This window comes from Topomyia yanbarensis, chromosome 3 (assembly GCF_030247195.1).
Source record: "Topomyia yanbarensis strain Yona2022 chromosome 3, ASM3024719v1, whole genome shotgun sequence".
Classification (NCBI taxonomy): Eukaryota; Metazoa; Arthropoda; class Insecta; order Diptera; family Culicidae; genus Topomyia; species Topomyia yanbarensis.
Window position 1 is genome coordinate 164,713,720 of NC_080672.1, and position 27,374 is coordinate 164,741,093.

Below are 27,374 nucleotides of genomic sequence, written 5' to 3' on the forward strand. Positions count from 1 at the left end.
AGCGCAAATAACGTCAAATGTTTTTGTAACCAAGTGAGTTTTTTATGCCAACAAGAACTACAATTTCGCAAACCCTTCATCATGTTTAGGCCTACTACGTTCTAACAAATTAATTATTCCTTTAACCCCAATTCGGTGCGGGAATTCATTGTTCGGAAGGAAGATGACTGAGCACACAAAAAAAAACAATCAACCCATCACAAAGCGATCAAGTGTCACAGCTACCGTTACTTGGTTGGAGTTAAATAAAAAAAAATTAAAAATAAAAGAGAATGTTTTAATTCACTCAGTTCCTGCCGGCCTGGCGAAACCGTGCGTGTAGTGACAAGAAAAACCACTCAATTATTTCATTGCAAACATTCCCTTTATCAACGTCGCTACTGTTGCTGCCGCCAGCAAGCCGTTGGCGTTAAAGTTGCTTTGACGGCGAAGGAGAAAGAGCCTCCCGCGTTCCAAAGTTCTACATGCTTCCTTCATTCTTCATTTTTCACTAAATGAATTCCAAGCGAAAAGGGGGTTAACTATTATTTATGCGTTACGCCGTTTTTCCCACCCGTAGCTGATCTGTCTTAATCCGTCTTACTTGCTGACGGCGGGTCGATCGAGTGATTGAGTTAGAAAAATATAAAGAAAACATTGCGTAGTGCGTTAGATATTCTTCTGTTAAGCAGGCGATATGGGTTAAATTCCCATCCAATCATTTTAATCCAAGAAAGAAGAGCCGAAAGACTAAAGCATATTAGAAATAAGAGATTTGTTACTGAGACGAAAAACAATCGATCAGTTTTTATTGCAATTTAGTTTTGTGCAACTTTCATTCTTGAAAGCACAGTTTCTAGATCTTAACCAAATTTTCACGGTGATGCAAAATTTTGAATCAGTGAAATAATAGTTTCTATAGAAACTGTTTGAAATAGAACAGCTATATAATTATTCCCCAGAACATTCGTTTTCAATCCACCGCGTTGGTATAGATAGAATGGAATGTTATTCATCCTGCATTATACGCAACTAATTTCTCTGCGTCGGAATCATTTAAGTGTTATAATCTTAATAAGAAAGCTACAGTTGTAGCGGCAGAACTCGCGAGGCGACGAAAGCGGATTTTTTCAACCTAACAATTAGAATTAGTTGAGAGACTAATAGAATTACTTTCGCAGACTCAGCTAAACTTAACTTTTGGCTCGTCAAAATACTGGTTTCAGTAAACTTTTTTTTGTTCAGAATAAATTGGCATAATTGGCCTACTTCCCTGGTCATTACCGCCTGTGTCCACCAAGAGCTCGTAGCGAATTGTTTGCTCAGGTATAAAAAGACAAAAAAGACGACTTTCGCCAACCGCCAAGCTGCGACAAGTGGTACAGTTTTTCCCACCAATCAAAACGTTTACCCGGTCAGGGAATTGCGGTTCCAAGCTGCGGTATGTCGTCGATCCAACGATTAGCGCTGAAGGTGTTCCCGAGAAATTTCGCAGCTAATTGAAAGTAGTTTTGAATTGATGATTTTCTTCTGTTATTTTTTTTTGTTGGCTGCGAATTGTAACCAGTAGAGCGTCAGAGGTGCCTTTTGGGATGGCATCTGAAACAAAGCACAAAATGATTATTTTTAAAATTATGACATATTAAAGATTGTATAACATAATTTGATAATCTATAACACAGTGATACAAAATAAATACAAATATAATACAACACCACGTTTGATCAATTTAATATACCATCAAAATCTTTATTTATAGCATAAAAACTATTCTGCAGACCTTTCGGCACAAAATAAATTTCTACGCTGTTTTTTTCAACCGATTTTCAACGTTATGTTCTTTTGGTAAAAATACTATGCGCACACCTAGTAAAAATCGCGTAAAATTTATGTCTGCTGATCCTGACATAAGCGAGCATCAAGTCTTACGTTTGTTTTATATTGAAATTCGTACATCACATAATTTTAACCCACATATGGCAATCGTTTCATTTTGTGATAAGTGTAATTTTATGGTACTGCGCATGTAAAGTACATCTTTCATGTAAAAATAAACGGAACATGGTTTTATCTCGTAATTTCGTAAATTACGGTCTGTTAAAATGTGTCACGTTTGGATTTTCGTCAACTATAAAGTTCATATTTTTTGGTGTGTGTAAATAATAACTCTATAATTTGTCTCTCATTCATCATCTTCTAGGCAGAGTCATAGTGATGAGTACATCTGATATTGGATTGTTATTCTCTCAAAATAGTAATTTTCAGTACACAATAGATATTGTCAGTGGATATTAACAATTTATTAGGTCGTAAACTACACCAGATGAATTGTTTCTTTTATAAAACTTTTCAGGAATTCTGAAAAAAGTTTACTTTGCAAACTTGCCCGGAGTAAATACGTCATAAATAGCCCCTTATTTCACTGTTTTCAAGATTTTTATGATTGATGATACAAAAAATCTTGAAATGCTCTTTAAAACCTATTCTGACATACTAGAGATAAACTAATATCGCCATTTTTCATCATTTTCCTTTTTTCTCTCTACGAAAAACAACATGCAGTCTCAACCCATTCAACTTTTTTGACAAGTAGCGTTGTAAATGTTAAATTAAAATAAATCCCTCATTTTAGAAAACGCGTTAAATGGGTAATGTTTTATTCTTGAAAAAGCCTCTGATATCAGTATAAATATGAACAACAATTATTTCGTCATTATCTGCACACACCACGAGTTTGATAAAACTGTTTATATCGGGATTTTGTCATCTCTAGAGCAATCTGGTTCGGAAAATTTAGTCCAGTTTGCTAATGATTTCGTCAAATGTCGTTTTCAATGTGCTCGCATTCTAGAGGAGGAAAACTGTTTTCGAATGCCTATAAACAAGATCATGAATCCTTAACGTGTTATCCAATAAAACACTCCTAGCACCAAGCCCGAAAAAGTTACGCCTCGAGCCTCAAAACTAGTCAAAACGCGAATTTGAAGTGCTATATTTTCACTGTTCTCTAATAGATTCTAAAAATATAACACCAAGTTTGTAGATGTATTAATATGCCACAAGATTGAAAATCGGTTAACACATCGATATGAAAGTTTTCCCTCAATAAGTTTTTTTCACCCACCAATTGTCTTTTTGTTTAACAATAAAAGTTCAAAAACTCTGCAGTCGTTTAGATTTGATGGTATGTGTAGAATGATTTTTCCAGAATATGATCTTTTATCATTCCTGGAGAGGTTCCTTACCATAACCAAACACCCCGTATAATGACATAAGCTGATTATTGACTCGATTGTAAATCAAGTTAATAATCAGCGTAAAGTATGAATATTCCTCCAAAAAGTGGAATTCCAAGAGAAATTACCCATTTTTGGTAAATTATAAATAAACCACATGACGAATCCATAATAATCCATCTTCACGATTATCAATTGAAAAAAGGCTTCGAATGGCAGTAACAGTTCTTGGCAATAGTGAGTTGGTAACATTGAGTTGTAATCAAATGTTTCGTGCTTGCTCATATCCCTCGTCATTGGTTGTCATTTGAAAGTATATCTTAACTATCCCGTTCGTATGTCTAAAATACCAGGTCCAAACACACCCCTTTCACGCTCTTCCGACATGGGAAAATCTTGCAGAGTTTATGGTCTTTAAAACTGATAACAATAAAAGAGTCATGCTATATGTTCGAACACAACGCAAATTGGCCGTTCCCCATAGCGTCCCTTTTATTAATCATTTCAAAAGAATGTTTAATATCAAACCAAAATCGCGACACGCTGTATGAAGTTCGAAGTACCTTCAGCCCAGTCACACAAAAGCAGAGGAAGACTATGACTTTGTCTACCAAATGTGTATAATAAAAGAGCACATGCTAAACCACGTTTCGCACCACCGAGTTTGCCGGATCTACAGCACACTGCGCACATGCATATGCAATGGTACTAATGTATGAACATAAGCTGTATGGGATCTCTAAATAAATTCCGGTACTGGCTCATGCGACGATGCTCACTGAAAAATTTTGCACAACTTTTGCCAGTTGATGGAATTTTCAATCATTAGAACATTTCATTTATTCATCATCGTTATTTATTCGCCCACAAAGAAAAAATCTTCCTAATATTTTTTTCTAGGCTGAAACTCGATCTAATGCAATTCGACCACACGCACTTCTGCCTAATAATACAGCGTTAGGATGGAATTAGCTAACGTGACTCGAATAACAAAGCAACAACATCTGAATCCTATGAAATCTACCATCTATCAGCTTTACTATCAATAATATGAAAATCTGCGTAAATATTCAAATAACTATTTGATTTGCTTAAAGTTACTGTCTTTGCTTTCGTTCACCCGCGTCGATGTTTGATTCTGAATATTAAGTTTAAGAATTTTGATCAGTAATGGTCTATAGTAATACAGATTTGGAATTTTGAAATCAAGAAAACTGAATGAATAATGATGATAACACATCCATGATAGTTCTTCCAAATATCTTCAAATGACATGTTCGTTTGAAATGAAACTGATCGGAAAATAGAAATTCTAAATGGAACATGTCGTCTCTTTATTACTGTAGTATCGCTAATGTTAACATTTTTATTATGCACTGCCAGCGAAACAATGTGCCAATCTGGGAACTTGTGCACAATACTATGCGTCATCACGCGGCCATGCATAGCGTGTCATCGTGCGCTTAGTGGTTTTCTAGTTGTTGTTGCCTAATTACGACGCCATAAAAACCATTTCAATATTTCACTTTAAAGCGAAAGCTATGGGCATTGCTGAACTTAGTCGAACCGACAAGTCAAACTGAACGAACATGCTTCCCAAATTTCTGAACAATACTTATTTAAACTAGCGGGCTAATGTCACCAATCTCGATACAGTCTTATCTCGTTTTTTGTCATATTCTGCGGCTGTCATCTGCGAACTCGACATGAATTCCGCAACGACAATAACGCCACCAGCATTTATTTCTAGACTGAACTTGCCGTGCGGTAGGTGGTTTTTCAATGTTTCATACAACAATAGGGGCGTTGTAACGTAGAAAGAAGAAATGCGCAAGCGAGATCTGCGTTTCTAATTTTGGAATCGCGCACCGTTGCTAATGCACTTTTGATTAATCCACTTTGTCACACCCTTAGTTTTTGCGTCGTTACATAGATTAACCGAAGACGAACCGCTAACCGAAAGATATAGCTGAAAGTCACGGTCTACTTTGGGCGGAGCACAAGTTTTCTTCTGCCGATTTTCGTGACTCAAAACACCAATTATATTACCGTGCGGTAGGAAAACAAACGCAGATTTTTTGTACATACCACGAAATAAGGTTATGCCTTTAAAATTTAGCAATGTTTTTGCCTGGGTTGGCACACTGTCAACAATGTTTATGACTGCGAAAACTTTCGGCCATTTCAAATGACCGGAAAGGCTGAATCCCTCATTAGAGATCGGGGTTGACCTTGTTCGTTTAAACATTGGATCGACTTTATTATGGTCATAAATAAGGTAGCGCATATGCTACTAGTCTAGCCTTTCCCTTTTATTTCTCTATACGCTCTATTTCACTTGACAGATTATGTGTTTATCATATAGCTTCGTCTGTGGGCAGCGTCATGGGAGTTTTCGGATTGAAGCCACTTTCCCCCTTGTTTCTCTATAATTTACATACATATGCTCAAAAAGTCTCAAGTGACTGTCAAAAGCTGGGATCTAATTTGTGCTGTTTTGAACCAGCTATGCTCATTTTTAGGGTGTCTTATGTGGATAACATTGATCGTACGTTGTTGAAGATGATTAGTTTCCAATATACATAGTATTCGATATGTACAGCTATGCGTCTTAATGAATGAAATGGGTGGCATAAATATTCAACCATCAACGCAAATGCGCCAAAAATCTTCAGTGGTTGCCTATAATTTATGGACACCCTACAGTAATCGAGTAGCATATGCTAGCATAGCACTTACATTTGCCTACTCACATCACTATCTGTAACTGAGAATGACGGCAAGTGCCATCACTAATCTTGTGATCGATCTTCTGATGGTGCCAGTCGTTATGTGGCACTCTAAAATCAGGAATAGTTAAAGTCATTATTTCCCTGTGGGAAAACATACTTAGAACGGGGGAAAATTATTTGGAAATTTTATTGGAGCTAAAAGACATAGTTCAAATTTTGCAAATTTCACGGATTTTTTCTTCTTGTTGAAAGCGGGCTGCATGTTGCTAGTTTAAAAAGGGAAACAAATCGCGCATCTCGAGTCTGAGTACGGTATCAATAGCTGGTTGCTTTAAACCCAATTTTTCCACTGCAAGGAAAGCACTATATCACAGACAAACTACTTTGTCTATCTGTTCTATTTTTTCGCTTCAAGATCAATATCAAATTACAAAGACTCCGCCTATTCTTCATCGAATTTCGGTGCATTCGTTTTTATTCGTTAAGCCAGGGAGAATCATTGTATGAATTAGTATACAGACAGTTATACTGCAATACAGTTCGCTCTCGCAATACTTTTAGAAATGGGCATTGTACATTTCTAGAGCTTTTATTCAAAATGACATATCTCCAATGAGTGACTCTCTTTGTTTATCTTCTTTTTCGATTTTTACAGCGTTTATATAGAACTTTGCACTTATTTTACAGTACATATCGAAAGTTTTGACTAGCATATTATGCAAAGAGTGTGAGTAGTAAACAATGAGAGTCACTCATTGTAGATGTCTTTTTGAAAAAGCCTCAAGATTTCACTCCAATCAGGTGATTCCCGAGGCATTAGAAATACGATGGAAAGACTCACGAAACTCTCATAGAAATAGTATATAATGACAATTTCAGAGACGACGAGGATGTTTATGTAAGAGAACGCGATCAGTTCAGTAGAGAGTACTTCCATACCAAGGCAATACTCGTTGTCCCGTGGTCGAGAAAAACTGAAGTCAGGTAACCTCATTCGCGGTGTTAGCACAGTCGTACATACAAACCACCAGATGCATCAAGGTAAGCTGCGATTTGAATCGGGTATGACAGTCTGCATTCACGAAACCAGTCTTCCCATGAACATCAACAAGTTTACGCATGTGTACAAAATATCGTGCACGCGTTCAACCTCAATCGGGTTTGTACACAAAATGAGGGTTTAATATGATACGTTACTATGCTCTACGTCCCCCTAAGGAGAACAAATTGGGCAAACACCAAAATTTCTCACTTGGACGATTTTTTTTTATTTTTCGTACCAGTCTTCGTACGTGAAGGGCACAAATCCTTACTTAATAAAGTCATGGGTGCATTTCCATTTCGTCTCATCAGAAACCGACACTAAGTTATTGTCAAAATAGTTTAGCTCCGGCTTGACGTTAAATTCCTATTGATATGATACGTTAGTTTTGATTTTACTCAACGTTGAATACCATGAACCACATAATTTTGAAGGATGTTCACATCAAAATAGAGACCTACAAAAAACGCTACAAAGTAGTAACTCAGAGCTACTTATTCTTTCCCTTCGACCAGTATGTTTCGATCTTACGTATATTTGAGCAGTCAAGTGCATTGCAATTTCTAGGAACATTAAGAATATAATTAGGTTTATACCATGCAGTCATGTCCTTTGAGTAATGGAAATTGAAATTGGTACGTATTGTTACGAATATCTTAGATTGATTATCGATTTTATATTACCGTATACTTAACGTGGCGGTTGATTGGTGTTTTTCGGTGAAAGGTGGACAGAAAAACTACAACGGACAGACCCATGGGGTTGCATGAACTGTGGACGTAGGACTACACTACTTAGTACGAAATTTTTAATCTCGTAGTGCATTTGGAATAATAATAAATTAAGTATATTTCATTCGAACAGTTTAGATATAACCAATCAATATCGAATGTTTCATATTGAACCAAACCTTCTTGCTTATCAGATCATTTTATTTGTAGTAGGCGATCAAATCCGATTGAAATTATTTGAGCAGACATGAAGAAAAAAGACAAATCTGCGACCGAAAACCGAACTAATAGCTGGAACTGTTTTAAATCTTAATTTTTTTTATTTTAAATTTTTTAATCTCAACCTTCAAAAATTATAAAAACTTTTCAATTGTGTGATGTAAAAAGCCCAGACCGGTGAAGCAAATGCAAACTTATATGAATAGTCAATATAGTCTCATTTAATTTGTGGCTTTCTAATTATCTTTTGCCATTATTGTAACTTTCCCAAAGTAGACATTTAAATGTAGCGAATGCAGTGGTCTTATTCATATATTGAGGCACGTAGAATATTGTATTAGTATAATCATATACTGATAGATAGACTGAGTGGAAATAAATCACGTGGAATCAATGAACGTAAACAATAAACCTTCGTTGCGCCCTCCATAGATTCGCGTAAATTTATTGCTAAGAAAGTTTTTATCTGTGCACAACGAAAGCACAGATTGTTATTATGGACGCATGCAACCGCGTATACATATTTGCCTCAAGCATTGAGCCCAAGCGAACGGTGTACAGTTGTACAATGCTTGAATCAAATAGCTCTGTGAGTGCATCCTGTCCGTACACGAATGGAAAATACGTACCAAGCAAAATTCATCTACGCTAGTGACGAAGGGGGGGAGTGAAAAAGACAACTAGTACCACGCAGTGTTTGCATATGTAGCTCGACTGTACAAGTGATTTTGTGTACGTGTTTTATACGAATTAATGTGTACATGATTGTACATTGAATGTGTGCTTGAAATGAACACAGCGCAAGGGAAAGCATGGTGTTTGATCGGATAAACTCAGTCGCCTGTTGAACGGCACCGCGCAGCGTACCTCCAGAAAACACGCAACGAAGTGCTCTACCTGCAGTTCAACAGGCAACTGAGCTTGTCCGACCAAATCTGTTCCTTAAATAGTCGATGATGACGTCATTCATAGAAGGGTGGCGCGCTAGGTACCAAAATCTGTCGTGCCAGACTTAGGAAGCGCTACTTTCTGTGTGCAAATGCGTGATATTTGGACTATGTTATTCAATATTTATTTTTTAATGCCATGATACCAAAAACCTATGTGCTTACCATTGGAATCCGTTCTTAGAAATATTTCTGAGCGATATGTGCAAACATTCCGAAAATGTATGCTGAAATATAAGTGTTTAAAACCTGACCACTTGTCGTTACATACCATTTTTGTTAAATTTGTAACGTGCACCCCCATATCGAAAACAAAGACGTAGTCCTACGTCAAAAACTCAATCTGTTGACGTTTCGGTTTACTTTTTTTTCCTTCAGCCATCTTCAGAATTAGCTGTTTGACCCTCTATTCCGCGTTGTATAGCTACCCAACGGGGAATAGAGGGTCAAACAGCTAATTCTGAAGATGGCTTAAAGTAAACAGTAAGCCGAAACGTCACCACATTGAGTTTTTTCTTTCTACCTTTCACCGAAAAAACATCATTCAAAAACCGCCGCAATATCTGAGATTCTAACCCATAACAGTATATAACTTGCCATAGAAGACACTTTTTTATATTTCCGTTTTAGTTATTCCGAAGCATCTTTTCGACTAGTTGCAGTGTAAAATAGCTAACTCATACGATACCATTTTTACAATTAAAAGCAGTCTAAAAGCAGCTAGTTGCAGTGTAAAATAGCTAACTCATACGATACCATTTTTACAACTAAAAGCAGTCATCAAAACAATTTTTACGATCTACGTTTCATTTTCGCCATGTTTCTGTTATCGCCCTACCCATTTAAAGCCGTTGGTTAGAGCAGTGTCTGCCATCTTTGTTCGGCGCATTGAGTCAAATGGTAGCGCAATAATAGGGGCACTTGATTCGACTTTTCGTTGCACTCACACACGAGAATTTCACTTTTTTCAGCGCATTTGTGTTATTATATTGGTTCTTAACAACGAAGCAAAGCTGTTGATGTCAATTTTACGCATTCCATTGATTGTAGGCCGAGAAATTAATGAATTAGTGAGGGACCGTGCATAGTATGGTGAAAATAGGCACTTTACCCTATATGAAACTCGGCCTCGGTTAAGAAGTCGAATTTTATAGTGATTGCATAGCCTTTCTTTATATGAGAAAGGCAAAACGAAGCATGAACTATTCAGTACAGGAACTAAATAATTTACTTACACTTTGATGTAGGAATCGTATATAAGGAAAAGTTTACGAATTAAGCATTGGTTTCTCTCTATACTTGCAAGTAATGCAATAACGGGAGGTTCTTAGCAGTTAGATAAAAGGGGTAAGATCAACTCCTATTCCCCATTAAAAAAAACTACGTAGCATGACATGACCCCCTACTCCCCTGTTGACAGGCTGTTGTCATACATCATCACAAAATATAAAACTCCCTCCTCCCCCATATAATGCTACGTCATTTATGGATGGACCCAAAGCAAAAAAATCGTATTTAACTGTAGTTTGGCTGAGTAACACTTCTAAAGCTGTGTCCGAATTTAGGTGTGAACGGTCTTCACTACATCTTGATGTCAATTTCTACGTGTTCACAAGTTTAATTTTATGTCACATCACACCGAAAGTACTAATTTTTAACTTCATTTATGTAAAATTATATGCAAAGCGGTAATAATCCGTCGTTTCGACAATTACATTTTGTTGAATTGTTTCATGATAAAATTCAGATTTTTTAGCCAAAATCATCACTTTCCGTGTTGCATTGAAAGTTTTATAGGTAGTAAGCAGAGTTAAAAATAATCGAAGCTCTTTTTTGACGGCTGAAAATGAACCTAATGCGACTCATGGTGAATAGAAAAAATATTCATTCAAATATCCATGTTATTCATTCAGTTGAATATTGGTCGATATATTCATTTCACTAATTATCTATAGGAAAATGTTTTCAAATGTCGGTAAACCATATGAAACAACAATCATCATCGCTTACATTGTGCCAGGGCCTACTTCGATGCATTTGATTCGTTGTTGCACTCTCGCTTCGTGTAATAATCGGAGACGAATGAAAATCTGCATGGATGAATGGGCGTTTTTTTTCGTTTGACGTTTTCAGCTGCGTCACTGAATATTGAAAATGAATGCGGCTGAATATGATCAATTTTCATCCAATGAATTTGAATATTTTTAACTCTGGTAGTAAGGTTATAATAATCGAATAAAAAATAAACAAAAGGATTATTATTTATGTCCCTTTGAAATTTAAAATGAACTTTTCAATTTTCAATTTTAACTTCACTAATTTAATGAAACTTATCTCCTGTGTATGCCAACTATTTCAAAACCCATTACAGCATTTTCCTATGTTTGTTTACATTTCATTATTTATAAAACACACCCCACTGTTTCGAATGAGATCAGCTCGTAATTTTACATTGATAGGTGATAAAAAATTTAGCGCCTCCATGATTCTCATCTCAGACAAACGATCAATGATCATACTAAAAGAAGCCAACAACGGAATGGGAGTGGATTTCTCAGAGCATAACGAATTCTCCGGCTCTCTCGTTTGCCGCTCTATTTAAGTCACAATCCGACACAACCGGCTCTTTCCAACGCAGTAGATGGTAGAGGTAAAGGAAATCGCAACTATTGTGTAAATATTTTTTTCTCATATCGAGCAACACGTTTGATATGATCAATTAAAATGCGCGTTTATGCGAGATCCTCACAAAATAATGCCAATACCTACCCTGTATGAACAGTCTTGAGTTGCGTTACTGCCGTGCCGCGCCGTCACGCAATCAGCTGTGTCAGAGAGAAAGAGAGACCGAGAATGAGCTCATTTCTATACTAGCTTTAGGGCTCGAAGGAAAATAATAACATTCAGTCCTCTTCAAAACTCCATCCGTTGCGGTTTGCGGCGATCGTCGGTTCGCTGTTGTTGCTGAAGTGATGATCGTAGGCTGAAAATTTGCGCAAAAACACCGGTAATGACTCTCCTCGGACGGAAGGTGTAGGATCGTCATTCGCTAACATTCACGTTCGTTCGTTCAATCCCATGTGTGGCGGTGCTATTTGTCGGGTGGGGATTTTCGCAGTAGCGAACGATCCTATTATTTCCCCGCATGTGGTACTGATTTTCGGTAGTTGGGGATACGACTGCTGATCATTGGTGGAAGACGAAAGCAGGGCCGGCGGACGCGGCGGCGTTGCGCTTTCTTCTACGAATAGGAAGTTAATTTGTTGTGCGACGTTGCGGATCATGAACACATGCCGGCCTGCTGCGATGTCTGTTGTTGATGCTGCTGGCATTGAATCAATCTAAATCTGTGTGTGTGTGGTGTTCCGAGGGAAGAAATGGTGGGCGTTGTTCAATGAGTTTGCCGGTGGGTGATGAAGAAAATTCGTGAATTTGTATTCGGGTTATGAGCGGATAATTGCGCACCAGTGTTTAGGAAGTGCAAAAATCAATCGTGGAGTCAATATATGGCTTGATCGCTGGTTGAATATGACACAGCAGATCGATTGTCTGACTTGCTAGGAATGCTTATTGGTAGCGGAAAATGGGATATTCTCAATATCCATTGAATGGTTTACCAAACTTTTAAAGTTTTTGATTGGTTTTTAATAAAGATTATTGCACAATTAAAGGTGTGCAGGAATTGATCAATTCGGTATTTAGAATGTTAATGCAACGGAATGTCTTATCTGAATGGACTGTGTTTTGTTATTATTTTGTATTAATCCAATTAAAATGCTGGTCTTCTCCTAAAGCACACTTTATACGATTCGACTAAATTATTGTTTTAGCAAGAAAAAAATATGTGAACGAAAATAAGGGTTGTCTAGATAGAATATTTCTAAAAAGGCTTGGCTAATCTGCAAGTTCTGTTCACAGTATTTCAAAATCGTCTAATACTAGATTGCCAATAGCTACAATTAAAAGAAAGTCATAGAACAATCTTTCGAAAAGACCAAATGGCTTCGATAGTGAGACAAACATTAAGAAGAAGGCCAAACTAACCAAAAACATCATTAAAGATGCATTAAAGAATGAAATCATTTAAGGTAATGGCTGTCCCGTACTATAGTGACAGGCAGAATGTGAGGGCTAAACACTTATTGGAACATTTTTTGTGAATATTTTAGCAAATATTCCTTCCTGTTGGATGACCAAACTTAGGACGTAGAAGACTTCAACTAGCTTCATGGTATGTTTTCTATGCTGCTATGCAACGAAATTTGATAACAAAGCAACTCAGAACGATGGAGAAGTTTAAGTTTCCAAGAAGTAATTGGTTTGGCAGGACATCTGCAACAGTGGATGAAGATTGTTTACAGAAACGATTTTAGCCACTTCTGTGCAGTCGTAATGTACTCTTTCTATCTATATTACACCGAAAGAGCCAAATTGCTGTCCGGAGCTACGTCATATCATGCGAAGTTGGGCTCTCGTGATGAGAGAGCAGTCTAAATACCAAAAGCAGGGGACAACCAATAGAAAATGCCAAAAATTGTGGAACAATGAATCTAAATTTTTAAATGATTTTCGTTTGCACAGCACACTTTTCTAAAACGCTCTTCTTTCGACGCTATTTTTAAAAGTGCTGTTTATATTTCAACAAATTTTGTATTTTTAGATATACAAGACATACGTCCATATCTGTGAGAAATATTTTTTTTTTTTTGTTTGAATATTTCAAGAGATCTTAGCTTATGAATTTCCATTCAATTAAAAATGCTGTAAAACAATTATACTGATATTCTATTCTTATTTTCTTATGTTTCAAATGAGATAACTGAGAAAAACGTGATCAAGTTTGAGTAGTATATTAGCTATCTGTATGACAAATTGATCTTTAATTCCAACAGGGGCGGATCCAGAAGAGAATTTGGGAGGGATTCAAAATTTTGATTTTAAAATGAACATTGTACAATAAGTAATAAGTAAAAATCTCAATTAATGATAATCAGTATTGGTGGTCAAATTCGATTTGAAAATATTTTAATTTTGATACCAGTATAAAATTCAAACTAATTTAAAATTTCTCAAAAAGTTGAAAATGTTCGGGAGGGGTCTAGACCCCCCAGGGACCCTCCCTCTGGATCCGCCATCGAATACCTAAATTAGGTTTAAGCCCAAGACTCCAAACAAAACTTATTAGTAAACTTATTTTACATTCCTTTTTACGAAAAACGTTAAGTGACAATTTCCTGCCATGTCATTTGCAAATTGTTTTATTTACTTAAGTTTAAGAATTTAAGGATTTTAATCAGTTTTTACCCACTGTGCAAGGATGCATTTACTCCAGTCTTCGTCAAGGCCCCTTACGCCTACCATTTTTTTCCAAACTAATAGTGAAACATTTCTTCTGTCACAATTAGTTTAATAGTACAGAAAGGACTGAAACTTCAAGAATTTTATATTTCGATGTGGCTCCTCTTCCCTATTCACCATAACAGTTTGAAATTTAAATTGGACCACCAAAGTGTAACTCATTGAACGACTCCAGCTGAACTGTTCGAATATCACCTCAAAATAATACAAGATTATGTGTTGAAAACCTTAACGCACGCAAAAAAGTGACTGTCGACTCTGTGGCAATGATGATGCTGAAGATCGTAAACTTCAAAAATAAAAATGATCCTACACAGTTTTGTGTGTATATAGTTACAGTAAGCTTCATGGCAAAGTCAGTGAACTGCACCGCAGAAAAAGAAAACTCCGAGCAACTAGCCGCGAGAAGAAAACCGTTCAAATAAAAAAGTGGTGTTCTGCTGTGACTTGTTTATGTGATCTTCCTGAATGTTATAATTTTATAGATGCGTTGAATGTGAATCGTGAATGGTTTTATGGTCTTCCCGCAGGAAGATGTTTTATTGTTGACCTAACGGAATTCGATGTTTTTGAATCAAAGTGAATGAAATCGGGATGCGGCCGCTTGCTCAGCTGTTGTTGAGGTTTACAGCGATGAGCCAATTCTTGTGATCGTACAAGTAACCGATACGCACAACGACTCGACCCCCCATTCCGTTTTGCACCGTAGGACCCGACCGATGCATATCGCTCGTGCCAGTGGCAGTCGCGACAAGATGATCAAATAAATCTTTGCCTTTCCCCGCGAGCGGACGCCGATCGACAGTAGGAGAAAAAGGGAACCAAGCGAGATTGTGTGTAAATTGATTATGAATGACAAGTCGGCTTCTAAAAATACAAAGTGCAATGCGCGACGCTTTCGCTAGTGTGGAGAGCGTTTGAGCAAGGTTAGGCACGGATTCGATGCCAAGATCGTGTTAACAAAAGGTTGAATTGTTTGATGTGATCAATTTTGTTCCCAATAGTTATCTCTGCGGGAATTTCAAATTAAAACATTGTCTTTTTATTGAAAATGAGTGGATATGGAACCGAAATTCGATGAGAAGAATTGGCAAGAATGTGATGTTCGTTTTCTTGCAGTAATTTGATCGCTGTGGAATTTAAAAATCGATGTGGGAATTCACATTGGATCGCCGTAAAAGGAAGTGGTTAGTTCGCTAAACGAAGTAGAAGAAGGTCTACCGGAAACCGGAGATTAACTGTTATTAGGTCGGTGACGGATACCTCGATAACCTGAAAACTAGATCGTTAACGGATCTGGTTTTTAAGCATACGACCGCGACGGACAAAAATCTTACGGTCTTCGAAGCTATCGCTCACTATATAAGAGAAAGCGAATCAACTTCGATATGAATTGCGCAACGTTGACATCGGCTATCACGCCGGATAATTATCAGCAGCAGCAGCAACTTCAGAGGACCCTCGAGCGAGAACGGCGGACGTCGAGGGGTTTGACAGCATGCCTCCGGGGCGAACGGGATGTGGAAGCGGAGAGTAAGTTTGTTGACATTTTCTTCATTTTTTATACCACTTGCTTGTCTACTCTAGCACAGCCGTCCGATAGAAGTGTTAGCTAACTTTGGTTACTCAGTCCAGTGAACTTTCGATTGATTGACTGGATCAGGTGTCGAGCGTCTGTTGTGGAAGAACCGGCTACTACTCGGGTGGGGTGCTGTCATTGCATCAACTTTGAATTGTGGTTACCTTTCTCTTAGGATTGAATAGGTATACAAATATGATTATGGTTCTGTAAGGTATAATATTCGCGGGGCAGACAGACTGTTTCTGTGAATAATATATAACCCATGGATATACAAATTGAAATTGCTATAACTTTTGATACCGTCGATTAAATTTTTAAATTTACGAAGGAAATAATTGAATACCATCTTTTGTATACTACCTACTAAATAAATGGATATTTTTGTTCACTAAAGTCAGACCAAAAACATTGTTGTGTGCTTGTAGCTTTATGAAAAGAGACACAAAACTTCAGACTACTTTTGGACACGCCGTAAGACAGGAAGTATGCTTTCTATCGAAATTCAAGCATTTCTTGATATTCATTTATTGATTTAGCCCTGTTTCTCGAGTATCGGCTGCTTATAGTTGCTGCCTACGTCCATGTTTAAGTACTTTTGGATTAAAATTTGGCAAAATTTGTCGCGATCCTAATGAGCCTTACGTCGAATAATGTGATTTGTGTGGTTTTACGAGGCCACCCACTTCCGGACTTCCGTTCAACTGTTCCCAGCATATTATGCTTATTAATAATTTTCGATATCCCTCCAATCGAAATCGAATATTTTTCTGCTACGTCACGATAGCTTACGGTTCTTGTTACGTCAGAAACGATCAAACTCTGAATATTTGCTGATTTTTTACCCATAATCTAGATGTGTATAAATCTGTAGGTGATCCAATTTTGATATAAATTTATTTTGATATTAATCACAACTGATGTTATCGCCACTTCTACGATACCAAATGCGCAAAATTAGAATGGATAACTACGAATTGTGAGAACCACTAGCGATAGATTTGCCTTGAATGTTCTTGTTTACAGCATTTTTTTTTTTCATAAAACGTTTATTTGACACGGCATTTGCAAAAGCTTTTTCACGCCGGGGTTTTTTTACATAACATGTTGCAAAAGTTCTTAAGACTATCACGTTATAATAAAAATTCACTTTCTAATGCTAACACTGAGGATAATCATCATTTTGAATATTTTTATTTTGAATTTCATTGTAAACCTATTGATAGTTTTTCTCTAATTTTTGTTTATTTTTTTTATTTATATCGTTTTATCTAACTTAACTAACTGCAAAGAAATCTAAATTGTTTGTGGGTAGCAAGGGAAAAAACTAAAAACATTGTGGGGATAATTATATTTGAATATTTATTGTTTTCAGGAAATGATAAATATGGCCCATGTATGTAAGATCTCGTAAAGCGAGGATATCACGAACAGGAACATAGGGTGGTTTTCTTCTGGCTCGTAAGGAGTCTATTAATTGGGATCTGGCTTCACGATATTCAGTGCAAGACCAAACAATATGCTCAACCTCTGCAAGCACATTGATTATCTTCAGCGATCCCAATACGGCGGAGATGCGCATTCAACGTATAATGGTTGGACATGAGCCTAGACATCACACGAATGAAGTTTCGAATTACATCCAACCCTTTGAACCATACCTTCGTTGATACTTTAGGGATAATTGAGTGCAACCACCGTCCCAGATCTCCATTGCCCCATGATGTTTGCCAACTAGTAAGCGTCCTCTGACGAGAAGCGCTATAAAATTCATTGAAGGCAATAGGTCTTTCATAGATGTCACCGTCCAGTGCTCCTATTTTGGCTAAATTATCCGCTCTCTCATTACCCGGTATGGAGCAATGAGCGGGAATCCACATTAAGGTAATTTGATAAGATTTATTTGTTAATTTAGTTAAGTATTCTCGTATCTTCTTCAAAAAGAACGGAGCGTGATTGTCAAGCTTTAATGAGCATAGTGCCTTAATTGTGCTGAGGCTATCTGTGAGAATGAAATAATGGCTCGGAAGTAAAGTATCAATGATTTCCAGACTATAGTGAACTGCTGCTAGTCGGCTGTGTATACAGAGGCAGGTTCTGCAAGCTTGAAAGAGATCGATGTGTCATTGTTGAAAATACCGAAGCCAGTGGCCTCGTTGATTCGTGACCCATCAGTGTAGAACATTTTATGGCTGTCAATGTGTTGGTATTTAATTATGAATATTTTGGGGATCTCCAGAGAGCGCAGGTGATTCGGGATTCCACGAATTTCCTCTTGCATGGACGTGTCGAAAAATAAAGTGGTATCGGGAGTATCTAGTATATTAACACATGTCATAACATAACTAGAAGGCGTTATTTCTTGTGACATGTGATTGAAGTACATTGTCATGAATCTGGTTTGGGATTGAAGCTCGACAAGTCTTTCAAAATTTTCAATTACCAATGGATTCATAACCTCACATCGTATAAGTAAACGAGAGGAGAGATCCCAGAATCGATCTTTTAAGGGAAGAACTCCCACTAGTACTTCAAGACTCATCGTATGTGTCGATTGCATGGAACCTAAGGCGATTCGTAAACAACGATACTGTATTCGTTCCAATTTAATAATGTGAGTGTTTGCAGCTGAACGGAAACAGAAGCACCCATATTCCATTACTGAAAGTATCGTTGTTTGATACAATCTTATCACGTCAATTGGATGAGCACCCCACCAAGATCCGGTTATTGTTCGGAGCAAATTTATCCTTTGTTGGCACTTCTTTATCAGATACCTAATGTGGCCTCCCCATGTACCTTTAGAATCGAACCAAATTCCGAGATATTTAAAGGTCATGACTTGGGCTATCGTTCTACCAACCAACTGAAGCTGAAGCTGAGCTGGATCACGCTTCCTTGAAAAAACAACCAACTCTGTTTTCTCCGTAGAGAAATCGATGCCTAGCTTCAATGCCCAACTTGATAAATTATCCAAACTATCTTGCAGTGGTTGTTGTAAATTTATGGCTTTTGATCCTGTAACAGAAACCACGCCATCATCTGCAAGTTGCCTTAGAGTGCATGGGCTGACAATACAATTATCAATGTCATTCACGTAAAAATTGTAGAGAAGGGGGCTTAAACAAGAACCTTGTGGGAGACCCATGTAACTTATTCTGAATGTTGCCAAATCGCCATATGAAAAATGCATGTGCTTTTCTGACAATAAGTTGTATAAATAATTATTTAACATTGGTGAAAGACCACATTGATGTATTTTCTCTGAGAGAACATCAATGGAAACAGAGTCGAATGCTCCTTTTATGTCTAAGAACACAGACGCGATTTGTTCTTTTTTGGAGTAAGTGAGTTGGATTTCTGACGAAAGTAGCGCCAGGCAATCATTCGTTCCCTTTCTTCTCCGAAAACCAAACTGGGTATCTGAGAGCAAGCCGTTCGCCTCAACCCAATTGTCGAGACGTCGTAGGATAATTTTTTCCAACAATTTCCTGATGCAGGATAGCATTACAATCGGTCGATACGAGTTATGGTCGGAGGCTGGTTTTCCCGGTTTCGAAATAGCGATAACTCTCACTTGTCTCCAGTCGTGCGGGACAATGTTCTGCTCAACAAGCTTATTGAATAAATTCAACAAGCGTCTTTTTGCTAGGTCAGGCAGATTCTTCACCAAGTTGAATTTAATTCTGTCTGGACCCGGAGCATTATTGTTGCATGAGAGGGGTGCAATTGAAAATTCCATAATTGTCAAAGGCGAATCTATGGAATCGTTACATGTGGGAGCATCGCGAATGATTTTCTGCGCAGGAGCAGAATCTGGACAAACTTTCTTGGCAAAATTAAATATCCAGCGATTCGAAAAATCTTCGCTTTCATTAGTTACGTTTCGATTCCTCATTGTTTACAGCATTATCACAGAGGTATGCGTGTATCTGTATATAAAACATAGCTGTGTTTGTAGCATTAAGCTATTACCAGACAATAATGTAAGGAATCTATTTTTTATTCTGTTTATTATAACTAGTAATAAAAGGTGTCACTTGTTTAGTTTTCTGTTTCCAACCATTTGAAAGCTATACAAAAATAATCAAAATAATATTCAACCATAGGGTATGATGAATAAACTATATAGTTGAATCTCATTTTGGTTGTTTTCATGTAGCTTCCAAATAATTCACAATATCGTCTTGATGTCTAAGGGATAGTTATCGGAAATGTTATAGGCATTTTGATAACCCTATTGTTGTTGATGGAGAAACACAAATAACTTGTGAAAAGGTCGTAATAAAACAAAATAATTTTCTTGTTAAAACAAAATTTAAAATATCTCCAGAATTATTCCATTTCAGAAAATTTTTGGTATGACGATTTTGATTTAAAATGACGTTTAGAAAAATAAAATTGTGTTTTTGACTGCAAATAGTATGAATTATAAAAATATGTCTAAAGTTATTGGGAAAACTTCTTTATTGAAAACTTCTCCACGATCCAAATACACTGAAAAATTTTCTTTGACGTCTTTAAAACGATAGATATTAGATTGCTGATATTTTATGAAGGGTAACGCGAATAACTTTAATTGTTTTTGTTGGAGCACAATTCCAAATATCTCGAAAGCTATCGCATTTTGAAAGATTTTTGTTAAATGCATTTTGATTTAAAATGATACTTAGAATCTTATTCTGTGATAAAATTACTGTTTTGTATGTCTACTAGTATGAAGTTTAAAAACATGTATAAAGTTAATGTTAGAAAACACATTGAAAATGCATCTTTTCTTTTTAGATTTTCATTGACAAAATATACCAGGTGCATAAGCTTAAATCCGCAGTTTTTGTCTAAAAAAACACATTTTTATATATATTTATTTTTTATATAGGAAGCAAATATATTTTATATAGAAAGCAAAAAAAAGTTATTCAAAGTATATTCCCTCGCTAGCTATACAGTTTTTCCATCTCTCGCGCAATTTGTACCACGACAAAAGAATTTTTCACCTTTCGAGACGAACCACTGCCTTTTTGGACGTCTTCGTTCAATTCGAAGTGCTGTTCTCCGAGCGCGTGACCCATCGATGAAAACAGATGATAAGCGGAAGGACCAGGTCTGGTGAAGTAGCGGGTTGAGGTGACACCTCCCAGTTTAGTGTCTGCAAGTAGTATTGGACAATTTTTGACTGTGTGGGCTTCTCATGTCTTTGTTCACAACCTGGCCTTTTCCTCGCAAAGCGTAGTGCAATTTGATTAGTTATTGTTGGTAGCGGCGAGCTTTGACAGTTACAGTTTTTTAAAATAATGTTTTCATTTTATTTAATTTTTTCTTATTTTCCGATAATGCACTGTCAGTATAGGCCTCCACAAGCATTCGATGCGATAAGGCAGTCGATTTCTTCAAATTAAAGCAAAAAATAGAGTTTCCCGCATATACTCTTTTTGTGACACAAACTTAGAACTGATTACGCAAGGGAAAATGTAAGTTGTTATATGAAATCACTGATGATGTGCTATGATTTATGTAAACAGGTGTCGAACTCACACAAAAAACGTATGACGTTTCTATGGTAACTAAATATGCTCACTGACGCCATCTATGAACAAACAGTGGATTAAAGCTTAAATACTAGGTAAATTCTTTTAAAAAAATTGTTTTTTGCAATTTAAATTTTTAACACAGATTTTCGTTTTTGTGAAAAATGACGCAACTATTTTTTCAGTCGTTCTCAGATAGTTGTACTGTATAAAATAGAGTAATCGAACTAAACAAAATTAAATTGATGCATGTAGAAACGTCTACGCCCTTTTAAAAAATTGAGTATTATGTCATAGCAATTTTTTCTTTATATTATTACAATCTTTTGATTCTATAAGTATCATTCCTTAATTTTGGCGCAAAGTAGTCACTGTGGCTTAAAGTAACCCTCGATGAGGGTATGCCATATATTGTTTAAATTTTCAGTCATAATTTAAAAAATCTATTTCTGAGTAACATAAGCAAAAATTTCGAAAATTTATCAATTTTGTAATGTTAACATTCCTCGATGACTCTTTGTTCCTCATCTAAAAGATCTACCGCTGATTTGGAGAGAGATGAGGGTTTGTCATCGAAAATGTATGACTGCTATGAACGGTAAACAATTTACGAAACTGAGAAGAAATCTTTGCAGGTGATCTAGTTAAATAGGACTTATAGTTGCTTATAATGTTTGATAAAAAGCACCAAAATTATGTAACAACTAAAATTTTCAAATTGCTGTCAAACCAACGTTAGAAAGCTAGAAAAAAATTTCCCTATATTGTACAACTTTTTGTTCTAGCCACTCCATGGTGCACAGGTACGAAATATATGAAATTTGTTCATTGTCTTGTTTTCGTAATGTGAAAACGCGACTATATCAGAACTTGATTTATGTTATTTGCGAGCTGCGAACACATTCGGGTCCAACTCATTTGACGTAGTGATACCAATGGTCTTAATACTTCGCTTGTAACTAATACATTTTTCAGAGTCAAACCGCTATACATCTTTAATGTGAATAATTTCTGCTGTCAAAGAACTGACGAACTGATTCTTTTCAAATTGATCAGGTGAGCAGGAATCGTATTCCTTTTCATGTCAATGTACATTTTGCTAGAAAATAAAATTTGTAGTTAATTCAGTCAACTGGCTCACCATGAACTTGATTTGAAGTCGAACCCCAATAACATCGTTTGTCATATCAAACAAGCGAATCCATCAGACCGACAAGTATACAAGTAGAGACGACTCCGTGCAACTGCAATTAACTTCCACTCCATTTCTCAGCTAAATTTTGCGTCCCGCTTCAAAACGGCACCACAGTTCAGCCTTGAAATAATCTTGACTAGCACCTTCCTCGCCGACTTCAGACTTCAGCTGTACACTCGAAATGCAAACCATGCGGGTTTGTTTGTTGAATCTGAAACTGTTGCTGCTAAGCGCAACAGGACGCACGCTTGTCAAAATGGTGATAATGAAAGAGCCAGTAATTATTGAGATTTCAATTGACCGGAAAATTTCCACCTTGTCCGATTCCTCCTGGTCTCAACCACGAACGAGTGCGAACCCCTGTCAAGCGGAAGGAGGGCATTGATGGAAGATAAATGTTGTGTAGTAAGGGCAGTTCCGCCAAAAGCCGTCGTTGGTCGCGACGCGATGTCAATGAAAATCGTGAAGTGTGCAAATGGTTATCGTTGTATCCAAATATGGGCATCCTAAAGCAATTTGCCTCTCGAACAGTGCGAGGAGAGCCTTCGTGAGATCTCCGACCGTGTTTCGTAGTAGTAATCACTGGTCAGTCAATCAGTTACTCAGCCAGTCTGTGATTGACAATATTACTACTGAAGTGAATTATGGTTCAGTGCAATCAACTGCCATCAAGAAGAGAATGATGTATTATGAATGACTCTTGTGTCTCCGATATTTAACAGCTTGAGCCAGGAAATGGGCTCATTTCAGATTTACTATTGTAGACTGAGAAACTCACATTATAGAAGCGCTTGTTGTATCCTCTCGCATACCATGTAAGCTCCGTGGAACACGATAACGATCCATTCACAGATGCGTGACGAAATGATCACTTTTAATGCGGCACCCCCTTCTACTTTGGTTCTCGGATGATTGTTAAATGTATTTAATTACAGTCGGAGTCAATGCCTAATAACTTCCACAATTTCATAGCCATTTCTCATGCATGTGGAGAGAATATACTATCTGTAGTCGAGCTCGCCGTTCTAATTGGTACCAGTATTCTAAGTATAGACGCATAGCTGTAGCGTAATAATTCAAGCCGTGGTATACTTAGTTACATTATTTGGTGCTTATACTTAAAACGATGTGCGAAATATAATCCAAACCCGACCACCCAACCATTCGTGAAAAATTGTTCACCCATAGTTGTAGGAACGTAGAATCCAATAACTGACTGAATGTTTTCATAACAATAACATTGATTCATACGATGGGCTGCATTTCCCTCCCAACAACACTAACAAATGAAGCGGAAACGGACTCTGTATCATGGGGAGCAAATGAGGTCATTAAAAAGTGCGAACGAAATGGAAATTCTTCCATGAACATCTGAGCCGCCCAGCGTAGAAAATTACAACATGACTATGTATATGCTTCTCTGCCTTTGTTCGACGGTGCTATAACTTATACGGTTTAGTCGGACTACGAGCGGAGATTGTATGATAGTTTCCTTGTATATCTACCAGTGCGAAATAGAATGCATACATTTTTTCATTCATTCACGTCTTACTTTTAACTATCGATCGAAATTCTAGAGCAAACGAATGTACAGAAAGCTCTAATTACTAATTTTGCTATTATTTACCCGTCGAAGTTCTTCGAGCCATATACGACCCAAACACAATACTGACGAATTTCGCGCCAAATCGTATTCAGAGTTGGCAGCATGATCTACACTGTCTTTTGAAAAGGGCCAAACTTTTTTTTCACCATTTTTTTTCAAATGGCTATGGTCTAAAAATGACAAATCCTACAAAAAATGTTGTAGTGGTGTGGTTTTCACAAAATTAGTCAAACTTTCGAATAAAAATATTAAAAAAAAAAATCTTCATTGACTCCTACACTGAAAAAAAAAATCTCTTAAAAATTTAAAGTCGATTTACAAAAAAAACCATTTGTGATTTGGATGAAATTTTGTGCCAAGATAGATAATTATGTTCACTACCTACCGTCAAAAATTCAAGTTGGGCACTTTCAAGGAAAAAAAGTTATTTGAAAAAAACTTTTCCTTGTCCAAACTGAATTGTTTTCTTCAGTGTATTGTTATCGAAAACTAAACCAATGAAAGTCATAATCATCTTAGAATCCAATAAAACTCAGTTTGTGAGAAGATATTGTCTAATTTAGCAACTAAGCATATTTTTATTAAGTGGTTAACTACTTTTTCATTTTTCATGAAATCGATTTTTTTATTACTTTATCTGAAAGTACAACTCCTTAAGAATGTTTTCCCAATTCGTTATAAAGATCCGAGAAATAGATCGAAAGTTACAGCGCTTCCAAACGCACTTCGTCTACCAAGAGCAGTGGTAATTTGAAATTTAAAACTCGATTATCTCGAAATGTCGTTTTACTAAAAATGGTTTTTCCGTGATCACGATTGCCGAAAAACTACTTAATCAATTTTCTTAATTTTTTTTCAGTTGATCGTAATTAATTTTTCTCGTACTTTATCGATTCCTTTTTTATTCATAAATTTTTGTTCCATGGATAAAATTTTTTTAATACAATTTTTAGAGCTTAAAACAGCGATTTTTTACTAGAAACGTTCTCGAATGCAGGAAAAAATATTATTTATTCAACTAATCGTTAAGGTACGAAGAATACTCATATACTAATGGAATTTTTTTACTTTTGGGATCTTAGATGATCTATTGGTCTCCAATAGTGATCACCGCAAACCTCTCAAATAAAAAAGGGTTTCGGGGAAAAGCCATAACTCCGCCAATTATCAATTTATTTTTATAAACTTATGCTTGTTTATTTTACTGAAAAATGTACTACCTAAATATTATAAGTTTGATGTAATGAAATCATTGCTTTATTCCTTTACATAAATTCAATATTTCTTGACATTTTTATCACTAAAACGTATGTAACCCCTTAATCAAGAATCCCATTGAAAAGAGTTTAAACAAATATTCCATTATTACTTTTTTATTTTCTTGTTTAGTGCTAAAGAAGAAGCATTTTTATTTTCTTGTTTAGTGCTGAAGAAGAAAAATAACCACCACAACATTATGTATTGAATTTTACATAATTATTTATTTATTTTTATATATTCCATTTGTCTTAAAACTGTCTTCATGCATGCTAATTTGTATTATTTCTATACTAGAAAAATATTTTTGGTTCATCTTCTGAATTAGAATACTTTTTCGTCTCTACTTTGCCCTTAGGAATAGGCACAAAACTGTGGAATTTTTGAGTTCAAGATATTGTTTTGACGCTATTATACAGCTCTTAGAGTTCTTCTGACATTTTGTTGTACTGTTCAGTGAATATGCAGCAGAAAATTCATTTTGTGATACTTTTATCAGTTTGTTCAACTGCCCAGTTATATAACTCTCGGGGACTTGTTATGGTATTTCCATAGTCGCGAGCAAGACTGGCTCTTATTGCCATTCGCTTGAGAGTGCCACCAATAGCATCAAAGAGGCCTTTTCCATGGAATGCTGCAACAAAATGCCATTCTGCGCTTAACTCATACTTTGACTGGAATCTACACAAGCTTGTAAAGTTTTTCTTATTTTTGTATTGCGCTGCTGCTCCATCAGACTTAAAATGGATTTTAGAAAAGTTTATCAATTGTTTCATAAAATTTATCAGTTTTGAGAGAAACAAATGAACTGCAGTCTTCAAGTCTTCTAGTCTTCTTGTCTTCCAGTCTTCCAGTCTTTTTGTCTTCCAATCTTCCAATCTTCCAGTCTTCCGATCTTCCAATCTTCCAGTCTTTATTCAAGTTTGTTATGAATGTATACCAAATTCATTACTATTACTTTCTGCATGTATCAGACAACTAGCAGCTGGGAAAATGGATTCTGAGATGATTATGACTTTCATTGGTTTAGTTTTCGATAAAAATACGCTGAAAAAAATCAGTTTGGACAAGGAAAAGTTTTTTTAAATAACTTTTTTTCCTTGAAAGTGCCCAACTTGAATTTTTGACGGTAGATAGGGAACATAATAACCTGTCTTGCAACAAAATTTCATCCAAATCAAAAATGTTTTTTTTTGTAAATCGACTTTAAATTTTTAAAATCGATTTTTTTCAGTGTAGGAGTCAATGAAGAATTTTTTTAACATTTTTATTCAAAAAATTGACTAATTTTGTGAAAATCACTCCTGCTACATTTTTTTGTAGGATTTGTCATTTTTAGACTATAGCCATTTGAAAAAAAAAAATTAGTAAAAAAAGTTTGGCCTATTTCAAAAGACAGTCTAGATCATTTTTGGAAAAACAAAGTATTATTATTATTATTAACAGATTAAGGCCGAAGTAGCCTGTGCCGTATACAAAAGATTCCTCCATTCCACTCGGTCCATGGCCGCGCGTCGCCAGCCACGCAGTCTGCGAAGGGTCCGCAAATCGTCTTCCACCTGGTCGATCCATCGTGCTCGCTGCGCGCCACGTCTTCTTGTACCGGTCGGATTGCAATTGAGAACCGTTTTCCCTGGGCTATTGTCCAACATTCTGGCTACGTGCCCGGCCCACCGTAGTCGTCCGATTTTCGCGGTATGACAGATGGGCGGCTCCCCCAACAGCTGATGCAACTCATGGTTCATTCGCCGTCTCCATGTGCCGTCTTCCATCTGCACTCCACCGTAGATGGTACGCAGCACTTTCCGTTCGAAGACACCAAGTGTGCGTTGGTCCTCCACGAGCATGGTCCAGGTCTCATGCCCGTAGAGAACTACCGGTCTAATCAGCGTCTTGTAGATGGTCAACTTCGTACGACGGCGAACTCTGTTCGACCGAAGTGTCTTGCGGAGGCCAAAGTAAGCA

The 27,374-nt window shown here is 36.6% G+C and overlaps 1 protein-coding gene across 5 annotated transcripts in view; it reads left to right on the plus strand.

Moving 5' to 3' along the window:
• The window catches only part of LOC131691638 (ras GTPase-activating protein raskol), a 439,624-nt gene that overhangs the window by 181,472 nt on the left and 230,778 nt on the right, over positions 1 to 27,374 (plus strand). For 2 of the 5 annotated variants that reach the window (XM_058978196.1, XM_058978197.1), the window contains exon 1: positions 14,287 to 15,777. The exons of 2 other annotated variants lie outside the window; for them this stretch is intronic. In XM_058978196.1, coding sequence (XP_058834179.1) covers positions 15,633 to 15,777 — 145 coding nt within the window. In that variant the 5' untranslated portion in view covers positions 14,287 to 15,632. Of the gene's footprint in view, positions 1 to 14,285; positions 15,778 to 27,374 lie in introns of those variants that run through there. One more of the 5 variants, XM_058978195.1, reaches the window with a different exon arrangement.